General features: G+C 45.5%; 2 protein-coding genes across 2 annotated transcripts; one reads left to right on the top strand and one right to left on the bottom strand.

The window, feature by feature from the left end:
• Nucleotides 1–4,189: 4,189 nt before the first annotated feature.
• LOC123066316 (protein LURP-one-related 11-like) lies at nt 4,190–4,906 on the bottom strand. The gene has a single exon (XM_044489425.1). It carries the CDS (start codon nt 4,865–4,867, stop codon nt 4,190–4,192), a length of 678 nt encoding a protein of 225 aa, XP_044345360.1. The 5' UTR covers nt 4,868–4,906.
• A 13,071-nt stretch (nt 4,907–17,977) lies between these two features.
• Nucleotides 17,978–18,646, top strand: LOC123066315 (protein LURP-one-related 11). Its single transcript, XM_044489422.1, has one exon. It carries the CDS (start codon nt 18,013–18,015, stop codon nt 18,601–18,603), a length of 591 nt encoding a protein of 196 aa, XP_044345357.1. The 5' UTR covers nt 17,978–18,012; the 3' UTR covers nt 18,604–18,646.
• The last annotated feature ends 1,230 nt before the right edge of the window (nt 18,647–19,876 follow it).

The following is a 19,876-nucleotide window of genomic DNA, read 5'->3' as shown; positions in this document are numbered from 1 at the left end:
AAAGTGAGTATATTTTAATGGGTCAAGTGATTAGCCTATCTCCCAAATCAGAAGAGCTAGGAACAAAACATGACCGAAGATGCGGTGTTAAACAAAGCAAGTGCATGCGTACCACAAATTCGGGAGCCTTCTGTGATAATTTGGCACACAAAAAATTGTTAGGACCGGAGACTTCTGAAAATCATTTAGTAATAACAAAATTGTTAGAACTACTATTGTACTGGAGTAGTTTATACGAGACAGATGAAATCTTCAGAAGAGAAGCCTGCTGACCGTAGCAATTGCAGTTTTTCTGCAAGATGTGTGAATAATAAAGAAGAAAATGGCACCTCAACGAACGGATCAGAGTAATACGAGTCTACAACGGTAGTGACATCAATAGAGCACATGTTTATCAACGAAGACTCAGTGCTTGACATATGGTTGAACGGAGGATAGTTGTACACTGAACGCACAAGGTATCAAACTGCGTGTCTCATAAAGGCAAATATTCATTCTGTGTGAGGTGATGTTTCCATTAGTAACCAGCCGCCTGTGGTGACTACATCAATCTCATGACCTGCTGGCTCACTATCTTTGAGGTGCTCATAGGTGTACGTGTGTTCGTTCATAAGTATAAGTGTAGTGTGTGTTCATTCATAAGTATAAGTGTAGTGTGTGTATGTTAGCGGCCGCGCCTGTACCATGTTTCTAAAAAAAGTGCTTGCATGTAGGATACAAATTCCACGCAAATAAATTGTATTCTAATAGTTTCCGATGAGGTATGATCAACCTTGGAACTTCGTCCCTATTGAAAGTTTGATACGAGTTATTAAATTTTAAATAGAGACATTCTTTAGAGAGCAGACACTGGTGGAAATTTCAAGGAAAGTATGCTTAATCATATGGGGTCATGTTGGCTCTTGAGCTAATTAGTCAGATAAGAACGTATTTGACTGGGTTGAATGGAAACTGACATATAACTAGGTAAAAAATATTAAAAAAATTATAATTGTGACTTGTGCCCCTTTCCAAACGCAAAATGTGGATTCTCCCCACGTGTGTGCGACTTTTTCTCTTGCTAAAAGTCCACAAGTAGTATATCAATCAGCACAAACCCTTACAGAAAAAAATACGAATCAAGATAGCAGATTTAAAAAACAGAGGTCCTTCTAGCAGCCACCAGTGGAAATTCCAATGGAAGTATGGTTTACCACACACACTTTTTCTTGAGTCAATTGGTCAAATAAGAATGTATGTGACCGGGTTGAAGCTGTCATATAAGTAGGTAACAGGCATTAAAATCGATACATGATGTTTGTGCCTCCTTTTATGTAAGTTGTTCTGGGAGGTGATTTAGGAATTGAACGATCCTATTCTCCAGTACAAATTAGAGCATGACCAAAATCACTGGTCTTGCTAATGATAAAGTTCAGGAAAATGTACTCGCTAAGAGAACATTTGTAGTTGTTTTAGATGGAAGGTGCCTAAAGCTTCTTACTTTAAATCAATAACGCTCGAGAAGTGGATAGACCAACATAACATAGTCTTACAGAACAAACCAAAACCACAAAGATACATAAGTACCAAATACTAAAACAAGGCCTCGACATTGAGCACAAAACATAGGAATGGGTTCTAGATAAACGTTGCTAGTGATCATCATGGGATCTGACTTTCTCTGTTGATTCAGTGCACATTCCCATGGCCTTCATCTTCCCTAGGGACCCTCACAACTAAAGAAAATAGAGATTTTAATATAGTCAGTTGGATGATTTGGGATGCCTCCTCAATAGCAAATTTGTTGCGACAATTACACAACTTCAAGGCTAGCATCGCAACTGCCCTTCAAGCTACGCGTCTGAGATGACCTCTAAGATTCTTGAGAATATCAATCACCTCATTAGAAGTGGTTGGATCCCAAGTGCAACCAAAGCATTTGCAAATACATCTCCAAATGATTCGGTCGGTGCATAGTTGAAAATAATGTGATTGGTGTTCTCAGGTTCCAAGCGTAACACACAAGTGCCAGCACCCAAGCCATGATGTTTCAGTGGGTTGATGGCCAAGGCCGGAACAGTCCTGCACCATTCTCCACAAGAAGACACACACTTTCAGTGGCACCAATGTAGACCAAAGGCACTAATTAAGCAAGGCAGTGGCAGACCCACGAACCAAATACTTATACATAGATTTAACAGAGTAGTGACCTTACGCTTCCATCTCCCATGAGGTTGTATCGGCGTTGTCATTAAGGGTAACTCAAACCAACTCTCACGGAGCAAATTCCAATTTCCTAGCACTCAGTTACTTGAGGTTGCACTTAAACTTAATGTTGACTCTGTTGTCTTGCAAAAGCTTGGTAACACTAATTGTAGGCTCTGAGGCTAGGACAAAGAGGTGAGGATATTTCTTATGAAGGGGCGTTGTACTAAGCCATTTGGTGAACTAGAAAAAAAATTCCTATCCGTTGGTCACCGCAAATTTAGTATCTAAACTAATTTAAGATCGTCACCCACAACCCCATGGGATTCTGAGAAAGCTTCCAACACCATTTCATGAGAAGTAATATATTCATCTTCTTGCAAGTGAACAACACATGTCCTTTCAGAGCCTTAGGGTGAAGTGAATTACAGAAAACATCGACATTGAAGGCCAGGGTGGCAGAAACCACACTTCTACAGTTTTGTGCCAAAAACCACTAATTCCGAGTCTATTTTTTTGAAAAAAAACTAGCTGGCCGCTTTGGCCCATTTGATGACGATTATGACAGCTGGTCACACTTTTGCCGACGTGGCATACCGGTTCACAGTAGATGCCGATAGACAGAGGATTTATACAGATTTACAAAATAGTCCCTAAAAATTTACATGTACACCCTTCTTCAAAAACTAAAAAAGCAAGCAGCCCCTCACTGCCTACCTCCCCGTCTCTCCTCCGCGAGGCCACCGTCGACGACCATGGTGGCCATCTCCCCCACCGACGACGTCGCTGCTCCTTGCTCCCGCTCATGCGCAGCCAGTGCCGCTGCTCCTCCCGTCCATGCATGGCCACACGCCGCCGCTGCTCGAGCTCGCGGCCATGCGCGCCGCTGCTGCTCATGCTCTCGGCATGCACGCCGCGACTGCTCTCATGCACGGCGCGCGCCCGTGCCGCGGCTCCTTGTGCTCGCGGCCATGCGCCCCGCTGCTGCTCACGCTCGTCGCCATGCGCACCGCCGCTGCTCTCATGCACGGTGCGTGCCCGCGCCGCTGCTCCTCGCGCTCGCTACCATGCGCGCTGCCGCTGCTCCCATGCGTGCCCAGGGCCGCTGCTGTGCACACCCGTGCCACTGCTCCTCGCGTCATGGCCATAGGCGCCGCTACTGCTCGCGCTTGCGGCCAGCCCTGCGGCTGCGCACCCCCGTGCGCGGCGGGCGCCGCGGCTGCTCGCGCTCTCTCCCCCGAGGTGGTGCTCCTGTCGCAGGAGGGGCGGCGCCGGGAGCATATAGGGAGGCGGCGCAGCGAGGAAGGGGCGGCACCGGGAGGACACGGGGAGGTGGCCGGCGAGGGAGGGGCGGCACCAGGACGACATGTCGGAGGCGACCCCTCTACTCATGAGTGTTTTTTTCTTTTTTGAAGAAGGAAGGGATTTTCTGGTAAAAAAATATCTATAACGACGTCCAACATGAACAGTTATGCCACGTTATCATTTGCGGTCCCTACATGTCATAATCGTCATCAAATGACACAAAGCCACCAGCTAGTGCTTTTCTCGCAAAAAGTTAGACTTGAAATTAGTGGTTTCTAGCACAAAACCGTAGAAATGTGGTTACTGCAATCCTAACCTTCAATATCGATGTTTTCTGCAATTCACTCCCTTAGGGTGCAAAGGTCTATCCATCCAATCATATGGTATTTTTTTTCATGGCATCCCGTGTCCAAAAGAATCTAGCTCTGACTTTGTCAAATCGTTGTTGCATTCCATCCAAACAGAAAACATTTGTAATTATGTTACCACATGTATACGTCTACAAGGATTTCTTCGAACAACCCTTGATGAAGGGTGAAAAACCATCCACCAAAAAGAGTTTACATGTCCTCAGTTTGGCTAAAAATGTTCCCAAAATGCTTTCTAAATGTTCGTGTGAAACAAACTCTCGGCTACTCTAAACTAGCTGTACAAAATTGGAGATTTTCGCCGGGAGAACCGGCCGGAGAAGGAGCATCCATCACATTGATCCGTTCATGAGGCCACGCACAACGACCAAACCCAAGACGAGCAGGTGGCCCACCTCCGTTCCCACCGTCAGCGTCAGCACGTCCTCCCCGAGCACCACACCCGCCGCCGTCTGCTTCCGCGCCACCTCCGCCACGACCGTGCCATCCACGTCGCGGATTCTGTACTCCGGCTTGCGCGAGCATCCGTCCATCGTGTAGCACGTCCCCGCGCCACCGTGCATCACGACGGCGGCCCCGCCCTTCTCGGCCCGGCGCACGCTGAACCAAGGAGTCGCCTCCTTGTCCTGGCCGCCGTCTTGGGCGCAGCGGGAGACCTCCCACCTCCTGAACATGCCGAAGCCCTTGCGCCTGATCCTGATGAGGGCGTTGCCGGCGCGGTCCATGAAGAGGACCTCGCGGCCGCCCCTGCAGCCGTAGTTGTCGACGCGGAAGGCGACGGCGCCGTCGGGGCCGTACACCGCGCAGCCGTTGCCGTTGAACACCAGCGACTTCATCCACACCGTGTACGCGTGCCTGCCCTGTTGAACTCCGGAGGAAGAAGTGGAGCAAGGAGACGAAGAAAGGGGCTGGATCTTGGCCATTGACGAGAGATCGAAGAAGATTGCTCTGCTCGGCTCTGCTGCTGCTGTTGCGATGATTGGGATGGTGGGTGCAGTGGTTGGTTTCATCTATTTATAGATGCTTGAACTACTTGTTTTTTTCTGGATGCTTGAACAACTTTGTTAATGGCAGTCCAGTGTGTGCGTCGCGCGTAAGGAACTAAGGATAGAATAGTGCTGCACCAAAGCTGTTTATGATCCATGTACTAGTAGTAATGTACTACTCCTAGTCAGCATCCGATTAGCATCACGTTTTGCTAGTGCTTCTAGGGTAGCAGTTCCAACTTGTTTTCCAGAACATCGATCCAATGCATATGCATGGGGTTGAAACCTGGAACTAAATAAACCGCGATATAATGCAATACAGAACATCTGTGCACTTGCATTTTAAAATCCATGATCGTTTGTCAGAAAAATAGATTGTTCTGTTCGGTGAGCATAAAGAAAATAGGCGCAAGTACTTATCCTTCCTTCAGTTCAGCGTACTATGTTCGGCGAGCATAAAGAAAGTAGGCACATACTAGTAAGCTGAACTGAAGCGGTATTCTTGCAAGCTTTCATAACAAAATACAGTTTTGCTAGAACTCATCTAGATGAGATATAATTTGATCTCATTTATTTTTATAGTCATTGGATGTGATGCTATAAGATGTGTGTGTGCTGACGTGGGTTGTATCATGTAGAGCTCCTCAAATAACACAAGTTACAGATTTCAGTGCTAAAAGTGCTCAAAACTTCAAGCATTAAAATCTTTTTCTTCTGTAGAGCTCCTTGAATGTTTTTTTTGGCATGAAAACTTGCAAACACCTACAAACTTTGATCATATTTGACGTTGCAGAGTTTCAGATTTTTTTGACTTTGTTTTCTATTTTTCTTTAATTTGCTATTCATATAGAGTGTAGGCGCATCCGGGAGCTAAAAAACCACTCTCATCGTAAAGGATATATGTCGTCACGATGGAGGGCTCTGAAGATCACTAATTAGTAATGCCAATTATTCTGTCTGAGTACGTATAAACGCTGCATACATGTTACCATAGTTTGTTTGTATTGGAATGGGAACGAAATCAGTGAAACTCGTTGGCAGGGCAGGCACCTCCAAGTGTGGACGTGAACATTGCGTGCAAGCGCTTGCATCTGTACTGTGTACAACAAAAAGCGCAGGCACCTCCAAGTGTGACCGGATCATTTGCTTCTTTTTTTTCTTTTTTTTTTTGTTGCGGGGGAGCTTCTTTTTCTCTCAACATAACAGGACCTGAACAGCGGGTGCCCCTACTTTCTTTGGGCATTTATTTACCTCAAAGATGAAGAAAGAAATGTTCTTTGGACGCGTGGAGCAGGCTGACCTTTTCAGTTTTTTGATTGAGAATACATACACACCGCGCGCGTGCATACATTCCCTATAGTATATACTGTATGATATACATATCGCATCGTGGATCGCTCTGCAGAAAGTCGGAGGAAAAGGATCAGCGGGGCAAGTACCGTTGGGATCTGATCCCTGATTAGCCCCGCTTAAACAATTCTGGCTTCAAATTCCAACCCGCAGCATCGATCATGTACGCCTTTGCACCGGCGGCGACGACCCTGACAACGACTCCACATCCGTGTCCTTCTCATAATCTTGTGCTCCTTCCATACACTGAACCATGGCTCCTCTTGAAAGCTTGCGGTGTCGTCGTGGTAGCCTGCCATGTCTCGAAGAAACCAAAATTCTGCAGTAAAATCGACCAGAGATGAAACCTTGATGGGAGAATTATGGAAGCACCTGTTCTTTCATATATTTATGATAGTTAATTCATTAGGGACGACATGGCATACATACACGTCTCGCTAGATGCTAGCAACGTGCTCGTTAACCATCATACTACGTCCAGATGTGCGTCAACGTTGAGTTCTTTAGGGACATCCTATATACAAGTGTTAATTCGACTAAACAATGCTTAAGTACATGGCTAACCTGCAGGGATCAGAATCAGATACTCTACGAGCTCCGTCCCTCCCTTTGTTTGTCTTGTTGTAAAGTGATGATGCCACACAAGTACACCGATTGTGCATGTGTATCTTGCCGATCAAGCATCTAGAAGTATATGGTGCTCTTCCATCTGCACGTTCTTGTTGAGGTGAGAATCTGTTCAAACGTGAGCAGTGTTGCATTCGATGCGCTACAGTTGAGACTTCTCAAAGATAGGAAAGTGCGACGAATAAACGGTGTATGTGACTGCTGACTTGCTCCGCGTGTTGTTCCAGAGATCAGCTGCTCGACACTTCACTATATTCCTTTTACCAACCTAAGTCCACAACAAGAATAGATTAAACAATTCCTCCTTACATGTGAGGTAGGACCGTAGGAGTATATGTAGAAGCTTGAGGCCTTTTTTTTTCCAGAGGATATAAGCAGCTTTACACGGTACATAGTAGTACTATATCAAAAATTTAATTATTTTTCACGCTTGCATGACAGTTTCCTTGAAACCAGGACAAATACCATTCTTATTGACAAAATTGACTCAAGAGCCAGCACGTCCCTCTTATCGTTAAGCATAGTTTCCTTGGATTTTTCTCTACTGAGTGCTAGCTGAAGGACCACAGTACGTAGTACTAAATTTGCTAGCTTGTTCAAACGAACGTCGTATTTTTATTGACCACGTTTCATCGTAAACTATTAAAAAAACTTACAAGAAATTCGTATGCAGGCAAGAAACTGATCACCCACAAAAGAAAGGCAAGCAAAAAAATATTGCGAGTAAAAGGCAAGCAATTGAAGGGTCCGAAGCATAATGTTTTCTGATGATAAACGTGCGCTCTACGTGGACCTACAGTCGTAGACTTGTGCTAGCACTATTCTGATCCAATCTATGAGGTGTCATATTCTGTTTATTATTTCCACATATCTTGCAGAGATATCGCATCGATTCGGTCAGCAAGCTCACCTTCTCAAGATCCCCTCTCTGTCTGTCTCTTGTAGAATAAAATAGTGTATCACATACGTACGAACGGTTTTTGTATGCTATCTCCAAATGATTAACTCTGTGATTAACAAATGAAAATGATCTTCAGAAGTCTCCCGTCCAAATGATATAGTTTATGCTCCATTATTAGCAGAGTTGCTGATCCGCAGAAGGCTCCCAATTTCGTGGCATGCCCTTGCTTTATTTAACACTGCATCCCCGGCCATCTTTTTTCGCTGTTCCTATGAGTTGGGCTAATCAACCAATTAATATATTCAGCACCATGCATGCGTGGCATCCATATCCATTTTATTAGGTCATCATCACGAACTGCCGTTAGTATGCAGGAAATGAACTCATGCGCACTAATCTAGCTTTTTTTTAGAACAAAGGCTCGCGAAGAGCCCGGCTTTGAATTAACAAAGCCATCAACCGGCCAGGAATTACAAACAAACATCAAACCACATCGGCCCAACGATACAAGGGAGCACTCTAGGAAGCTTACAACTCAACGCAGCACACAAGCACGAAAGGAAACGAGCCCATAGCTTGTACTAGCCGAAGAAAGCAACATAACTGATAACAAAGGTAGCGACAGGCAGAGCAGGATGAAGACCTGCTAGAACAGAGAATGGGCATGAACTGGGCTGACTCCCAGGATGAAGAAAACCAGGCGTCTTCCTCCTCTCGCGCCGTGGAGGGACCCTTCCCTCTCGCCTTGGATCGAAAGGCCTCGAACTAGCGGACCTGAGAAGCGCTCACCCTAGAGCAGAAGTGATGGTAACCTCGGGGCCAGGAGCAACCGCAGAGCACAACACCATCGACAATGAGCACACAACATCCACTATACCGCCGCAACCAAGGACACCAGGAGACTACCGGAAAGCCACCGGGAGCAGCTGCTGAAGACAAAGCTCGGACCTTTGACACACCTAACCTGAACACGAACCCTCCCCAAGCGGCACCTCCAAGGAGGAGCAAGACACGAAACCAGCCGTTGCCGCCCAATCACTACAAGAAATATGTCAACTAGTGACCTCCACTATTGGTCACTGAAAGGTCATTGTTTTCAATTTGTGACCTTTTTGTGACCAAAAACATAAGGTCAAAAGCTGGGGGTCGTTATTTGACTATAGCGACCTTTCTTCTGGAATGGTCGAAGACGTTTATGACCAAAATATGTCCACTGTGGCGTTTTGGTCACTAGCAACCTCCCCAGGCCACATAGGCATCCAGCGTGGCAAGCTGATGTGGCACAAGATTCAGCCCGGTCCAATTCGGTTTTCTACATGGGCCTAGCCCAACAATTCAGCCTTTTATATGTTTTTTTTATTAATTTCGGTCAGCTATATGGGCCAGGCCCAACTAATCGGGCTTTTAATTTCTGGGCCACAGCCTATTACAATCAATTCATTTTTGTAGCCTCTGCCTTTTTTGCTCTCCTTTTAAATTTCATAACTCGGCCTTTTTACAGTTCATTTTATTTATTTTCAAGAATTAATATACTGGTATTTGCTGAAACCGAGTTCAACTATGTTTGGTCAGTGGCCTTTTTAAGGTCCGGTAGCGTTTGGGCCAAGGCCTCTTTCAGTACTACGTATACATTTAGCACAAATTTAAATTCCAAGCATTTGTATAACAAGTACAACCAGCATTTGAATAACAAGTCCAGCAAGTAAATATACACCCAATTCCCAAGATCAGCCTTACATCAAAATTCCAAGAAAATTCTGCATTACAAGTTCAATAACATATAAAGCAAGTCGCTGACAGGGGCTTCGAGCTTCTTCGAATTTCTTCGACCTAGGAACTCCTATATAAGAGAGGGGAAAACTGATTAGTCATAACTACACAAGCAGTGTTCGCACCAGTACATCGACGCTTTCAAGAAAAACAACATTCACTTAATAAAACATCTAACGTGATAATAGATACATGACATGACAAGAGGCTTATGTTGACAGACATAGATGGCACTTGTATAGACCTCGAAAAAAAACATACTAGTCAGTGATGCTACAGCACAACACTCAGACAAAAATAACAAGATAAAGCATCACTAGGGATGCATACTGATTTTACTAACATCTTTTAATTTTCTACTTTGGAGTATCCCTTCACAGCATGCTACACTCTTAGGTATGGTAAGCAGCACCTATCTATCTGAAATTAGTGTTGATAAAAAGAGTCTGGTGACTTCCATAGGACGACATATGAAATCAGCAAGTTTATTCCTCATGACACTGCAAGAGTAGCATACTTCTATGCTGAGTCTAACAGAACAAGGTCCTGCAAAGAACTAGGACTAAACAGACTACTGTAGTATCAATTAACTTGCACATGATTAAAAAAACTCAACATAGTGTGGCAGAGTATTGAGGTGTTGGGTAATTCTTCAGTGGGCTAACAAAACCATCATGTTCCAGTCAGTTCCGAATCCACATATATGTCCAGCAAAACTGAAAACCAATCGCATACTCGCTGGGATTCAGATTTAAGTACTACAAATTCTCATGCTTATTGTTATTGCAAGAAGGCATTGATCAGATTTTGAAGCTAATAATAATTAACATGTACTTATCACTTCTTGGAGTTGGTTCTCTTCAATTAATCAATAGCAGCGTGAGCATAAGCATTAAATCAGCAGCACAAGTGCACACTTATTCAAGCTAGTAGCAGCCCAGCAGGCTAGCAGCAAAAGCATTCAAACAACTAGAGAAGCACAGTACAGCAGCACAAGCATTCAAAGAGCAGCAAGCCAGCAAGCACCATCCATCAGACCGGTAGCTTAATGGAAGAAAAATCTGAAGAATAAAAGATGTATAGGTTGAGGAAAGATGAGAGGATGTTGGGTTGCTTGCGAAGCTACGACTGCATGGCTAGCAGGCTTGGGCTGGCACATGTCATATCTTATAAACTTAGGCATGTTTATGGTAGATGAACTGCAGCTTCTAGGGATAGTAAAGCAAAGATGTACTGCCATTAATCAGCAAAAACATAACATTTTCTCAGAGTTAATGATAGCACATGGATAAAGATGGAAACAAGAAATATTTCTAATCTTGGAACCCAACATAGCAAATCAAAACGAGAGAGGGGCAGAGGTGGTGTGGAGGAGAAAGGACCTTCTTCAGGTAACGATTCTCGGCGTCGGTCCTCAGGCTCAAGAGCTCCTGCCTGTCAATTATCTGCGCACAAAGGTTCACACTCGTGGTATCAGTTACAGTTTTAAGAACTGAGAAAGCTAACAGCTAAGAAAGCACAACCATGTAAGCTGTAGTTTGAGAGCTAAAGAAAAAAACGTGTGGTTGTACTGAAGAAAAAGAAAGGTGCTCAAGTTCATGAAAGGTGCTCAACCATGTAAGCAAGCAAAATTTAAAAACGTGACACGCATGGGTTGATAAAATCCTAACACATCAAGGGTAGTTCTTAAAAATGTTCTGTATCACATACTAGGAGCCAGTGGCTTTCTTGGCACTGGTACTTGTTAATTAAGACATGAAAAGCAAAGTGCATTTCACTGGATCAGAGTACACTCGCAAAAAGACAGCGGCATGTCAAGTCACGGTGGAATAGGAAACCAAACTTTTTATTACAGTCCACATAAGAGTGAGGTTGCAGGCAGGCTAATTCACTAAATGAGACAAACAACTCTGAAACCCCCGTCGTGGGCAAACAATCCACTCTACAGCCCAAGAATCTACCGCGAGATCGCATCTTGGATGAGCAAGAATTGAACCGAAGCAAGCGGGCCAGGATCCAATCTTTCTCGGACCAGAGCGTCGAGGGGGAGGAGGGGCGGACGACGGACCTGCGGTTCTGGATGGTGTTGCAGGTGATGTCCTGGAGGTGGACGATGGCGCCTTAGCGGAGGGTGCCGGTCTTGACGAGGTGGTTGTGGTTGGTGGAGAGCATGGACTGCTGGGAGTGGACGCCATCGGAGAGCAGCATGCGGTAGCGCTCCGACTGGTGGCCGACGGGGTTCTTGGTGGTGACGGTGCGTAGGTCCGCCACCTGCAGCACCGGCTGGATGGTCCCCGGCCCGTCCGGCAGCTCCCATATCTCCCTCACCGCCCCCGCCATCAGCCGCGGCGGCCCCTCCATCCCCTCGCTGGCGAGGACGGACCGAATTGGATTGGGTTTGGACAGAGCAACACGGAGAGGGAGATGGTGTCCTGCAGCAGAGAGAGAGAAGCACGAGCGTCACGAACAGAGCAACAGGAGCCCCAAAACAAATCGGGTCAAACCATAGAGAGAGAGAGAGAGAGAGAGAGAGAGAGAGGAGACCTTGTTGACGAGCTCCATGGCGTCGGAGCATCCAAGCCACAGCGAACTCTCTCCTCGCACGGATGAACCCGCACGGCCGCGTCGTAGCCTCCCGCTCTTCCTCTCCTGGTGCGCGAGCGATTGGGGGCGGGAGCAGACGACCTCGAGCACCCTATCACGTGTCGACGGTGCGAGATTGGATCTGGTAGCGTCGGGGCGGATCTGGCGGCCGCCTCACGTGCTGCTCGATCTGGGAGGGAGAGGAGGAGGGTGAAGGGTTTCGCGGTGACGGTGGGGGATAGGGCGGAGCGGGGGAGCGCCGGTGGCGGTGGGTGGGGGTGGCGGCGAGGCGAGGGAGAGACGAGGAGGGAATCGAGCGAGGAAGATAGAGAGTGCGGGTGGGAGACGGGAGGGAGTGCGGGTGTCGAGAGGTGGGAGGAAGACGGGATGGGGAGCTCGATCTGAGGGAGACGGCGGTGGCGGCGGCGAGGAGATGGGGGGAGGAGGGGTGTGATGGGAGGAGGGGATCGATGGGATCTGGGTAGGGTTTGGGGTGGCGGCGAGGAGATGGGGGAAGGAGGGTTGCGGGTGGGGTTTTGTTTTTCATTTTCTTTTATTTCTCTGTACATAAATGGATGGATGGATGGATGGATGTGGTATGGACAGATGGATGGATGGATGGGCGCCATGTCATCGATCCGTGTGACAACAAATTCCACCAATGGGAATAGAGCACATATAGTTGTGTTTTTTTTGTTTTTCTTCTACTTTTTCACATGAAAAAGTCAAATATTGATCTCATATTGTGCACAAGAGTGCATCTTCAAATGCCAAACAATGTTGCCTAATTTTTTTTCATTTTATTTAGACGAAAACTCAATTTTCCATTTTTTGAGTGCCCAAAATGGGCTTAATTGTGAAGGGCCTACCAAATATTTGTTGCAAAATTGGACCAAATCATTTTTTAAAAATATTAGTTCATATTTAATGCACAATTGACCAAATGGTTGGGCGTCAAAAGCTTTTATCCACCTCTCGTGAAAAAGACAAATTTCTGCCGATTCAGCAGAAAGCGGATCAAATTTGAACTGTAGCTACCTTGTAGTTTGCTCATTATTTTTTCCAAAAATCATTTCTAGGTACATAAGTATCTATTTAATCAGAGAAACATCAAAAGGTCTCCAAGATTCAACAACTAGCTAGGAACGGTCAAGCCCGCCGTTTTGACCGCATTTTGAAACGGGCATAAAAAATTCAAAAAAAATCAAAAAATTGAAAAACCTTCGCATTGTGTCATCATATGTGACCAAGTTTCCAGGAAAAATAATAAACTTGTAATACGGCAATTATTTTTAAAAAGTGTTCTCATAAATGAGCTGTCATGCGTGAAGATTCATGGCTTTCAAGCCAAATGACCAATCTTATGGCCACATTCATGGCATAGTTTGTTCAAATGATCTCATATTGTGCAAAAGGATGCATCTTGGAATGGCAAACAATGTTGCCTAAGGGAGTTTTTCGAGTGCCCGAAATGAGTTTTTTTGTGAAGGACGTACCAAATAATTATCGCAAAATTGGACCAAATCAATTTTATAAAATACTAGGCCATATTTAATGCACAATTGACCAAATGGTTGGGTGTAAAATGTTTTGATCCACCTCTAGTGAAAAAGACAAATTTCCGCCGATTCAGGTGGAAGCGGGTCAAATTTGAACTGCAGCTGCCTCATAGTTTGCTATTTATTTTTTCTAAAAATCATTTCTAGGTACATAAGTATCTATTTCATCAGAGAAACACCAATAAAATTCCAAGATTCAACCACTAGCTAGGAACGGTCATTCCCGCCGTTTTGACCGCATTTTGAAACGGGCATAAAAAAATTCAAAAAAAACAAAAAATTGGGAAACCTTCGCATTGTGTCATTATATGTGGCCAAGTTCCCAGGAAAAATAACAAACTTGTAATACGGCAATTATTTTAAAAAAATGTTCTCAGAAATGAGCTATCATCTCTGAAGATTCATGGCTTTCAAGCCAAATGATCAATCTTATGGCCACATTCGTGGCATAGTTTGTTCAAATGATCTCATATTGTGCACAAGGGTGCATATTGGAATGGCAAACAATGTTGCCTAAGGAAGTTTTCATTTTCTTTGGACGAAAAAACCATTTTTCATTTTCCGAGTGCCCAAAAGGAGGTTTTTTTGTGAAGGACCTCCCAAATAATTGTTGCAAAATTGGACCAAATCAATTTTCTAAAATACTAGGACATATTTAATGCACAATTGACAAAATGGTTGGCTGCAAAAAGTTTTGATCCACCTCTCGTGAAAAAGACAAATTTCCGCCGATTCAGCTGGAAGCGGGTCAAATTTGAACTGCAGCTGCCTCATAGTTTGCTATTTATTTTTTCCAAAAATCATTTCTAGTTACATAAGTACCTATTTAATCATAAATACATGGTTTGGTGGCGATACATCGAGGTTTGGGCGGTGGCCGAGGGCCCTAACTCTAGAGCGCGTAAACTCGCATGCCCGCCGCGTGGTCACCGCGTGATCGTGGCGTTGCCATGTGTTCTGGGTGGCCTAGGTATGTCTAGTGGGTTGGGCACTCCCAGGTAGGTGTTAGGAAGAAAATCACAACATAAGATTCTCACGAGGAGACCGATCGATGCTCAAATATGAATAAGCAGCCAAGTGTTTGATTTGTGGTACGGGAAATGCACATGGCTAATAGGCGTGAGTTTTGGCTGATGATGATCAGTTACTAAGAAGACCGTCTTCACAAATTTTCACGTCAAAAGGAGGAGCCTATGTGGTACTTGCTTTACAAACTACCACACTGGACATACATACGAATGTTGAAGCTGGGCTCAAAATAATGAATGGATTGAGCTGGTATTTGGTGGAGGATGGTTATTTGGGCATAGGAAAGCACTGTAGAAAATGGATACCATTTGGACATGCCAAAGTGGTACTTCCTTCACAAAATGCTGCTCTGATCAGAATAGGAAAATGAATATTTTTGAATTATTTTTGAACTAGGCAAGGAAGGTTTTTACATATTTGACGAAGATATGACCCAAAGAATTTATGAGATTTTTTGGGAATTTTGGGAATAACAGAAATATATGTTGCTTCACAACCTAGGGCAAAAACCGCCACATGGACATGACACATAGGAAAAACTGATGAGATGGCGCCTAGTCATCACAACCTACCACAATCTACAAGGCTATGACCATCTATATTGGTCATTAACAACTAGAAATAAGGCAGCGGACTAGCACTGTTTGCTTTGTGACCTTTTCGTGTAAGAAAATTACGACCTTTCTGACCAAAATGGTCACAATGGTTTACGGTTTGGAGCCCCTCGAACAGCTTTTGACCAATTGGTCTGAAATGGTCATAGATCTATGACCAATTCTTCCAGGATCACAGACAAAAGATCACTAGTTGACATATTTCTTGTAGTGAATCCTAGCCGGATTTTGGGCTTTCACCCGGGAGGGGGATCAAGGGTGGAGCGGGGAGGACCACGGCGGCACCTCCAGTGAGGAAGAACGGCGCCAAAGGCGTCGCTGCCGCCGGGCCGGACAAGCCAACCAAACGGTTTCCCGTAGTCCCAAGCCTCACCACCGAGCACACAACAGATCCGGCACTCGCGAGACGCAAGCAGCAGGGCCGGCGGTGCAAAGGGAGTCAAGGAGGAGGGAGCCAGACCTCAGATCCGGCGAGGAGGGGGAAAACTCCGCGCCGTAGCCAGCCCCCGCCGGCGGCTCACCACCCGCGTGGTCGAGCAATCCGGCCAGAAGCACCCGCAGCTGGCGCTAGCCGAGAGTACGCCGATGCCTCGCCAGACAGGGCCGCCGCCCCAGATCCGAAGACCTCCGCCACGGACGAAGCGTCAGAGGCCTCGCCGCCACCTTCCCCGGCGTCCGCGGGCAAAATCCTGGCGAGACCCTCAGGTGGTGGCGAGGGAGAGCGGGGAGAAGGGGGTGGCGGCACGAGAGGAACCCTAGTCGCCAGCCGAGTCGCCCAGGAGGACGACGCGGGGGCGGGTGGGGAAAAAAAGGTATCCGCACTAATCTAGTTATATCATGGAAAACTATGAATGAAGCTTATTTTTCGGTTACTCTGTCAATTGCCATGTGTGGATAACTGTTGTTGTAAAACAATTGGTTCATGATGTGGGTTACAGCTCTAGATGCGTGGAGTGACATCGGAGAAAACGAAAGGGAACAAACACAACAACGGCGATTAGATCGATCGTTAGCTAAACCTAGCTAGCTTTTTTTTAGCTAGCAGCTTAATTAGGTGCGATGCAACAGGGAGTACCTATCATCGTTTCATTGTGCGTACGTACAGGTCGGACCCGCTTTACAGATTAGATGCTCACCAAATAGAAGAATCCGTAGGACACTTCCAACGTTGACGTTGAGGTCCAAGTAATCACACATGCTACACATTGCGGCTTGGATATTGGATCCAAGTTTCAGCTTCATGCATTGCAACGGAGGAAAGCAAGACGGTTCATGTGTTGTACGTTGCAGAGCCAGAGCGTTCAGTGCCAAGTTGCATGTATCGATCACACCAGTCCTCCCTTTTCACATGCATTTGCAAATTAAATGTGATGGTGCTTGGACTGAGTGAAGTTTTTGCCTGTGTGTTTCTTGGGCAGCAGACAAAGTTTACACCTAGGTTTGCTTGGATTGCTTGTTATTTAGACCTAGTAGGACTTTGGAAGCTATAACATGTATGCAAGTGAAGAAGCCAGACTTTGAACTATCCCGCCACATGTATTTGCATTCTTATTCACATACACCTAGGTAAGGATGTCTACCCTGCAAATGCAATGTATCGTCACATATATGGGACCGTCTATTTATTAGGCACCTGAAAAAACATGTTTTATCTGTTACTTTCATCAATGGCCATTAGATCTTCAGCCAGCGGTTGAAAATAAATCAAGCACTGTTCATCTTCAACCTCCACCTTCTTCCTCATGCAGTCGCCGGCCAACCCAGGCCTAACCACCTACCTCCGCCCCACCCGCGACCTTGCACCTCGCCCTCCGCCATCACCGTGTTTGCCGCCGCCCCGACCATCTCTCTATGCCTCGTGACTTTATTGAACAACTTTGGTGATCCGCTGCACCCCCCCCTTCCCCACCCCTATAAGATGATGGGGATGTTGATTCCCCCTAATTAAGGCCCTGTTTGGTTCATAAGTCCTATGATTTTTTTAGTCCCAACTTATAAGTCTCAAGTCCCTAAGAAGTCCCTACCTGTTTGGTTCCTGAGACTTATAAGTCCCTATAAGACCATATTACAACTATAAGTCCCTATAAGTCCCTCCTTGAGAGTCTTATTTCATAAGTCTCAAATGCCCACTTTAAGTCCCTATAAGTTCCTCCTGTTTGGTTTAGATGGGACTTATAGGGACTTTTTTAAGTCCCTAAGCCAATAAGTTCCTGAAACAAACACCCTCTAAGATAGATAATGAGGCTATGACTTTGTCTTATAATATATAGTGGGGCTGGTTCTTCTCCAGCGAGGTCAAACATTCACATCTCGTGTGCTTGGGAACAAGAAAACATGACTAACGCAACAAAAAAATTCAGGTACATAAGAAATAGCAAAACCGTACATAGAAATGTTAGGCAGTATTTCTGAAAGTTTTAATCTCTATCACTATTTGCCGTATTGCCATGTCATGCTAATTAAGAAAATTAGCCCAAACAAACAACACACTATTTAAACGTGGCGGCAACTGCATGCTGACTAGTGCAGTGCAGATGGAGCATAAACAACTTCTGTGTAGCACTATTCTATCCTAACCAGTGACGCGTACAGCGCCATTAAACCAATGATTTAGACACCCTCCGATAGTTAAGAGTAGAAGCACCTATAAATAGGCCAAACCAGCCACTGACGCCCACCATCCCAATCATCTCAGCTCATCTCATCGCGACGTTAAAGCAGAGCAACCTCTCGTCCATGGCCAAGATCCAGCCCCTCGCTGCCGCGGCCTCACCGTCGTCCTCTGATGATCAACGGAGCCAGCAGGCGTACACGGTGTGGATGAAGTCGCTGGTCTTCAACGGCAATGGCTGCACGGTGTACAGCCCCGACGGCGCCGTCGCCTTCCGCGTCGACAACTACGGCTGCAGGGGCGGCCGCGAGGTCTTCTTCATGGACCGTAAGGGGAACGCCCTCATCAGGATCAGGCGCAAGGGCTTCGGGATGTTCAGGAGCTGGGAGGTCTGTCGCTGCGCCCACAACGGCGGCCAGGAGGAGGAGGCCACGCAGTGGTTCAGCGTGCGGCGGGCCGAGAAGGGCGGAGCCGCCGTGGCGATGCACGGCGGCACGGGGACGTGCTACACGATCGACGGGTGCTCTGCCCGCAAGTCGGAGTACAGCGTACGCGGCGTGGATGGCGCGGTGGTGGCAGAGGTCGCACGGAAGCAGACGCCGGCGGGGGTGGTGCTGGGGGAGGACGTGCTGGCGCTGACGGTGGCGCCGGAGGCGGATCACCTGCTCTTCCTGGGTTTGGTCGTCGTGCGTGGCCTCATCAACCGCTCCTTGTGATGGATGCCTGAAATGCCAATCCTCTTCTTCTCTAGCCAGGAAAGTAGTACATGATGAGACTGATAGTACCTGTAGGCGGTTCATGTGACACCTTTTTTTCAGACAAACAATTTAGGTAGTTTTTGCCCGAACTGAAGACATTGTGACTCTTTTTGTGCATGTTTTTACCCTTTCTCAAAAGGTTTTCAATACCAAAATCTCAACACAATGAATTTATACAAGGTTATTCACTGATTGTATAAATCTTTCGATGTGTTTCTTCGCCTGCAGCGATAATATTTTTCTTTTTGAAAATGAGGTTGACCTGGCCTCTGCATCATTGTGATGATGTCTACGTATATACTTCATAATTTATGTCAGAAAGAGATCCAAAAAGTTTTAATAAAAAAGGGTCAACAATTCAAGCAGCGACAAACATAACCAAACTGACAAAATTAGACAAAGTGGCAGTAGGAAGTTTAATTTAGACGTAATGAAATTAGTCATATAAAAAACGCACTGGACTTATTTAATACAGAAAAAACACCTTTTGAAATTCTACTGGATAATATTTTCCTAGTGCCCCCTCACTCATCCAGAAGTTCATTGTTTTTTCTAGGCCAAAAGTGCATGCTTGCATAAGCAAACAATACTATAAGAAAGTCCAATGCTCCATGTGAAAAAAAAAATTGATGGACCAATACAAAATAATTTGAAGGACTCAAGGTGTTTCTAGAGTAGTACTACAAATTAGTCCAACCTTTGGCGCACATGCAGTCATTGATTTTTTTTTTTCCGACAAAGGGTGATTTTTATTGACTAAAATGGAGCATATGTCTATGGGTATGTATGGTTTCAGTCTGCTCAAATACAATTCTTTTGGAAAGAACCTTTCGGTAGCATATGTCTATGTACCTTTTTTCCGAGTTAGTATTTTAACTAGCCATACCCGCGCGGCGGCACGCCACGCCCCGTTGACACGTCGATACGAAAGTTGCTAACTTTTTGTGTCTAAATTGGACTTAAGACAAAGAGAGTTGTTGTGCAATTTGAGGATTCCAATAAGTAAAGCAATGCATAAAGGCAGATTTGGAAACATATATAGATTTATTCATCAAATAATTGATATATTTCACGAAGTAGGAAGTACACATTGCTGCAAAGATAGGACACATTATAGGTTGAACAAGTTACAATCATTTATAGCTTATATTTGTCTTGGGGAAGAAAAATATAGTAGTCAATGTTTCGTCTGTACCGTGAGAGTGTTTGTGCAACATCGTGAAGTAATTGT

The sequence above is a fragment of the Triticum aestivum genome, chromosome 3B (genome assembly GCF_018294505.1).
Source record: "Triticum aestivum cultivar Chinese Spring chromosome 3B, IWGSC CS RefSeq v2.1, whole genome shotgun sequence".
NCBI lineage: Eukaryota > Viridiplantae > Streptophyta > Magnoliopsida > Poales > Poaceae > Triticum > Triticum aestivum.
The sequence above is the reverse complement of the archived record's forward strand: the minus strand, read 5'-3'. Positions and strand labels throughout refer to the sequence as shown.

What these genes read in the sequence shown, in the direction of transcription:
- LOC123066316 (XM_044489425.1), bottom strand. Translation starts at nt 4,867, where the DNA reads ATGAAACCAACCACTGCACCCACCATCCCAATCATCGCAACAGCAGCA.
- LOC123066315 (XM_044489422.1), top strand. Translation starts at nt 18,013, where the DNA reads ATGGCCAAGATCCAGCCCCTCGCTGCCGCGGCCTCACCGTCGTCCTCT.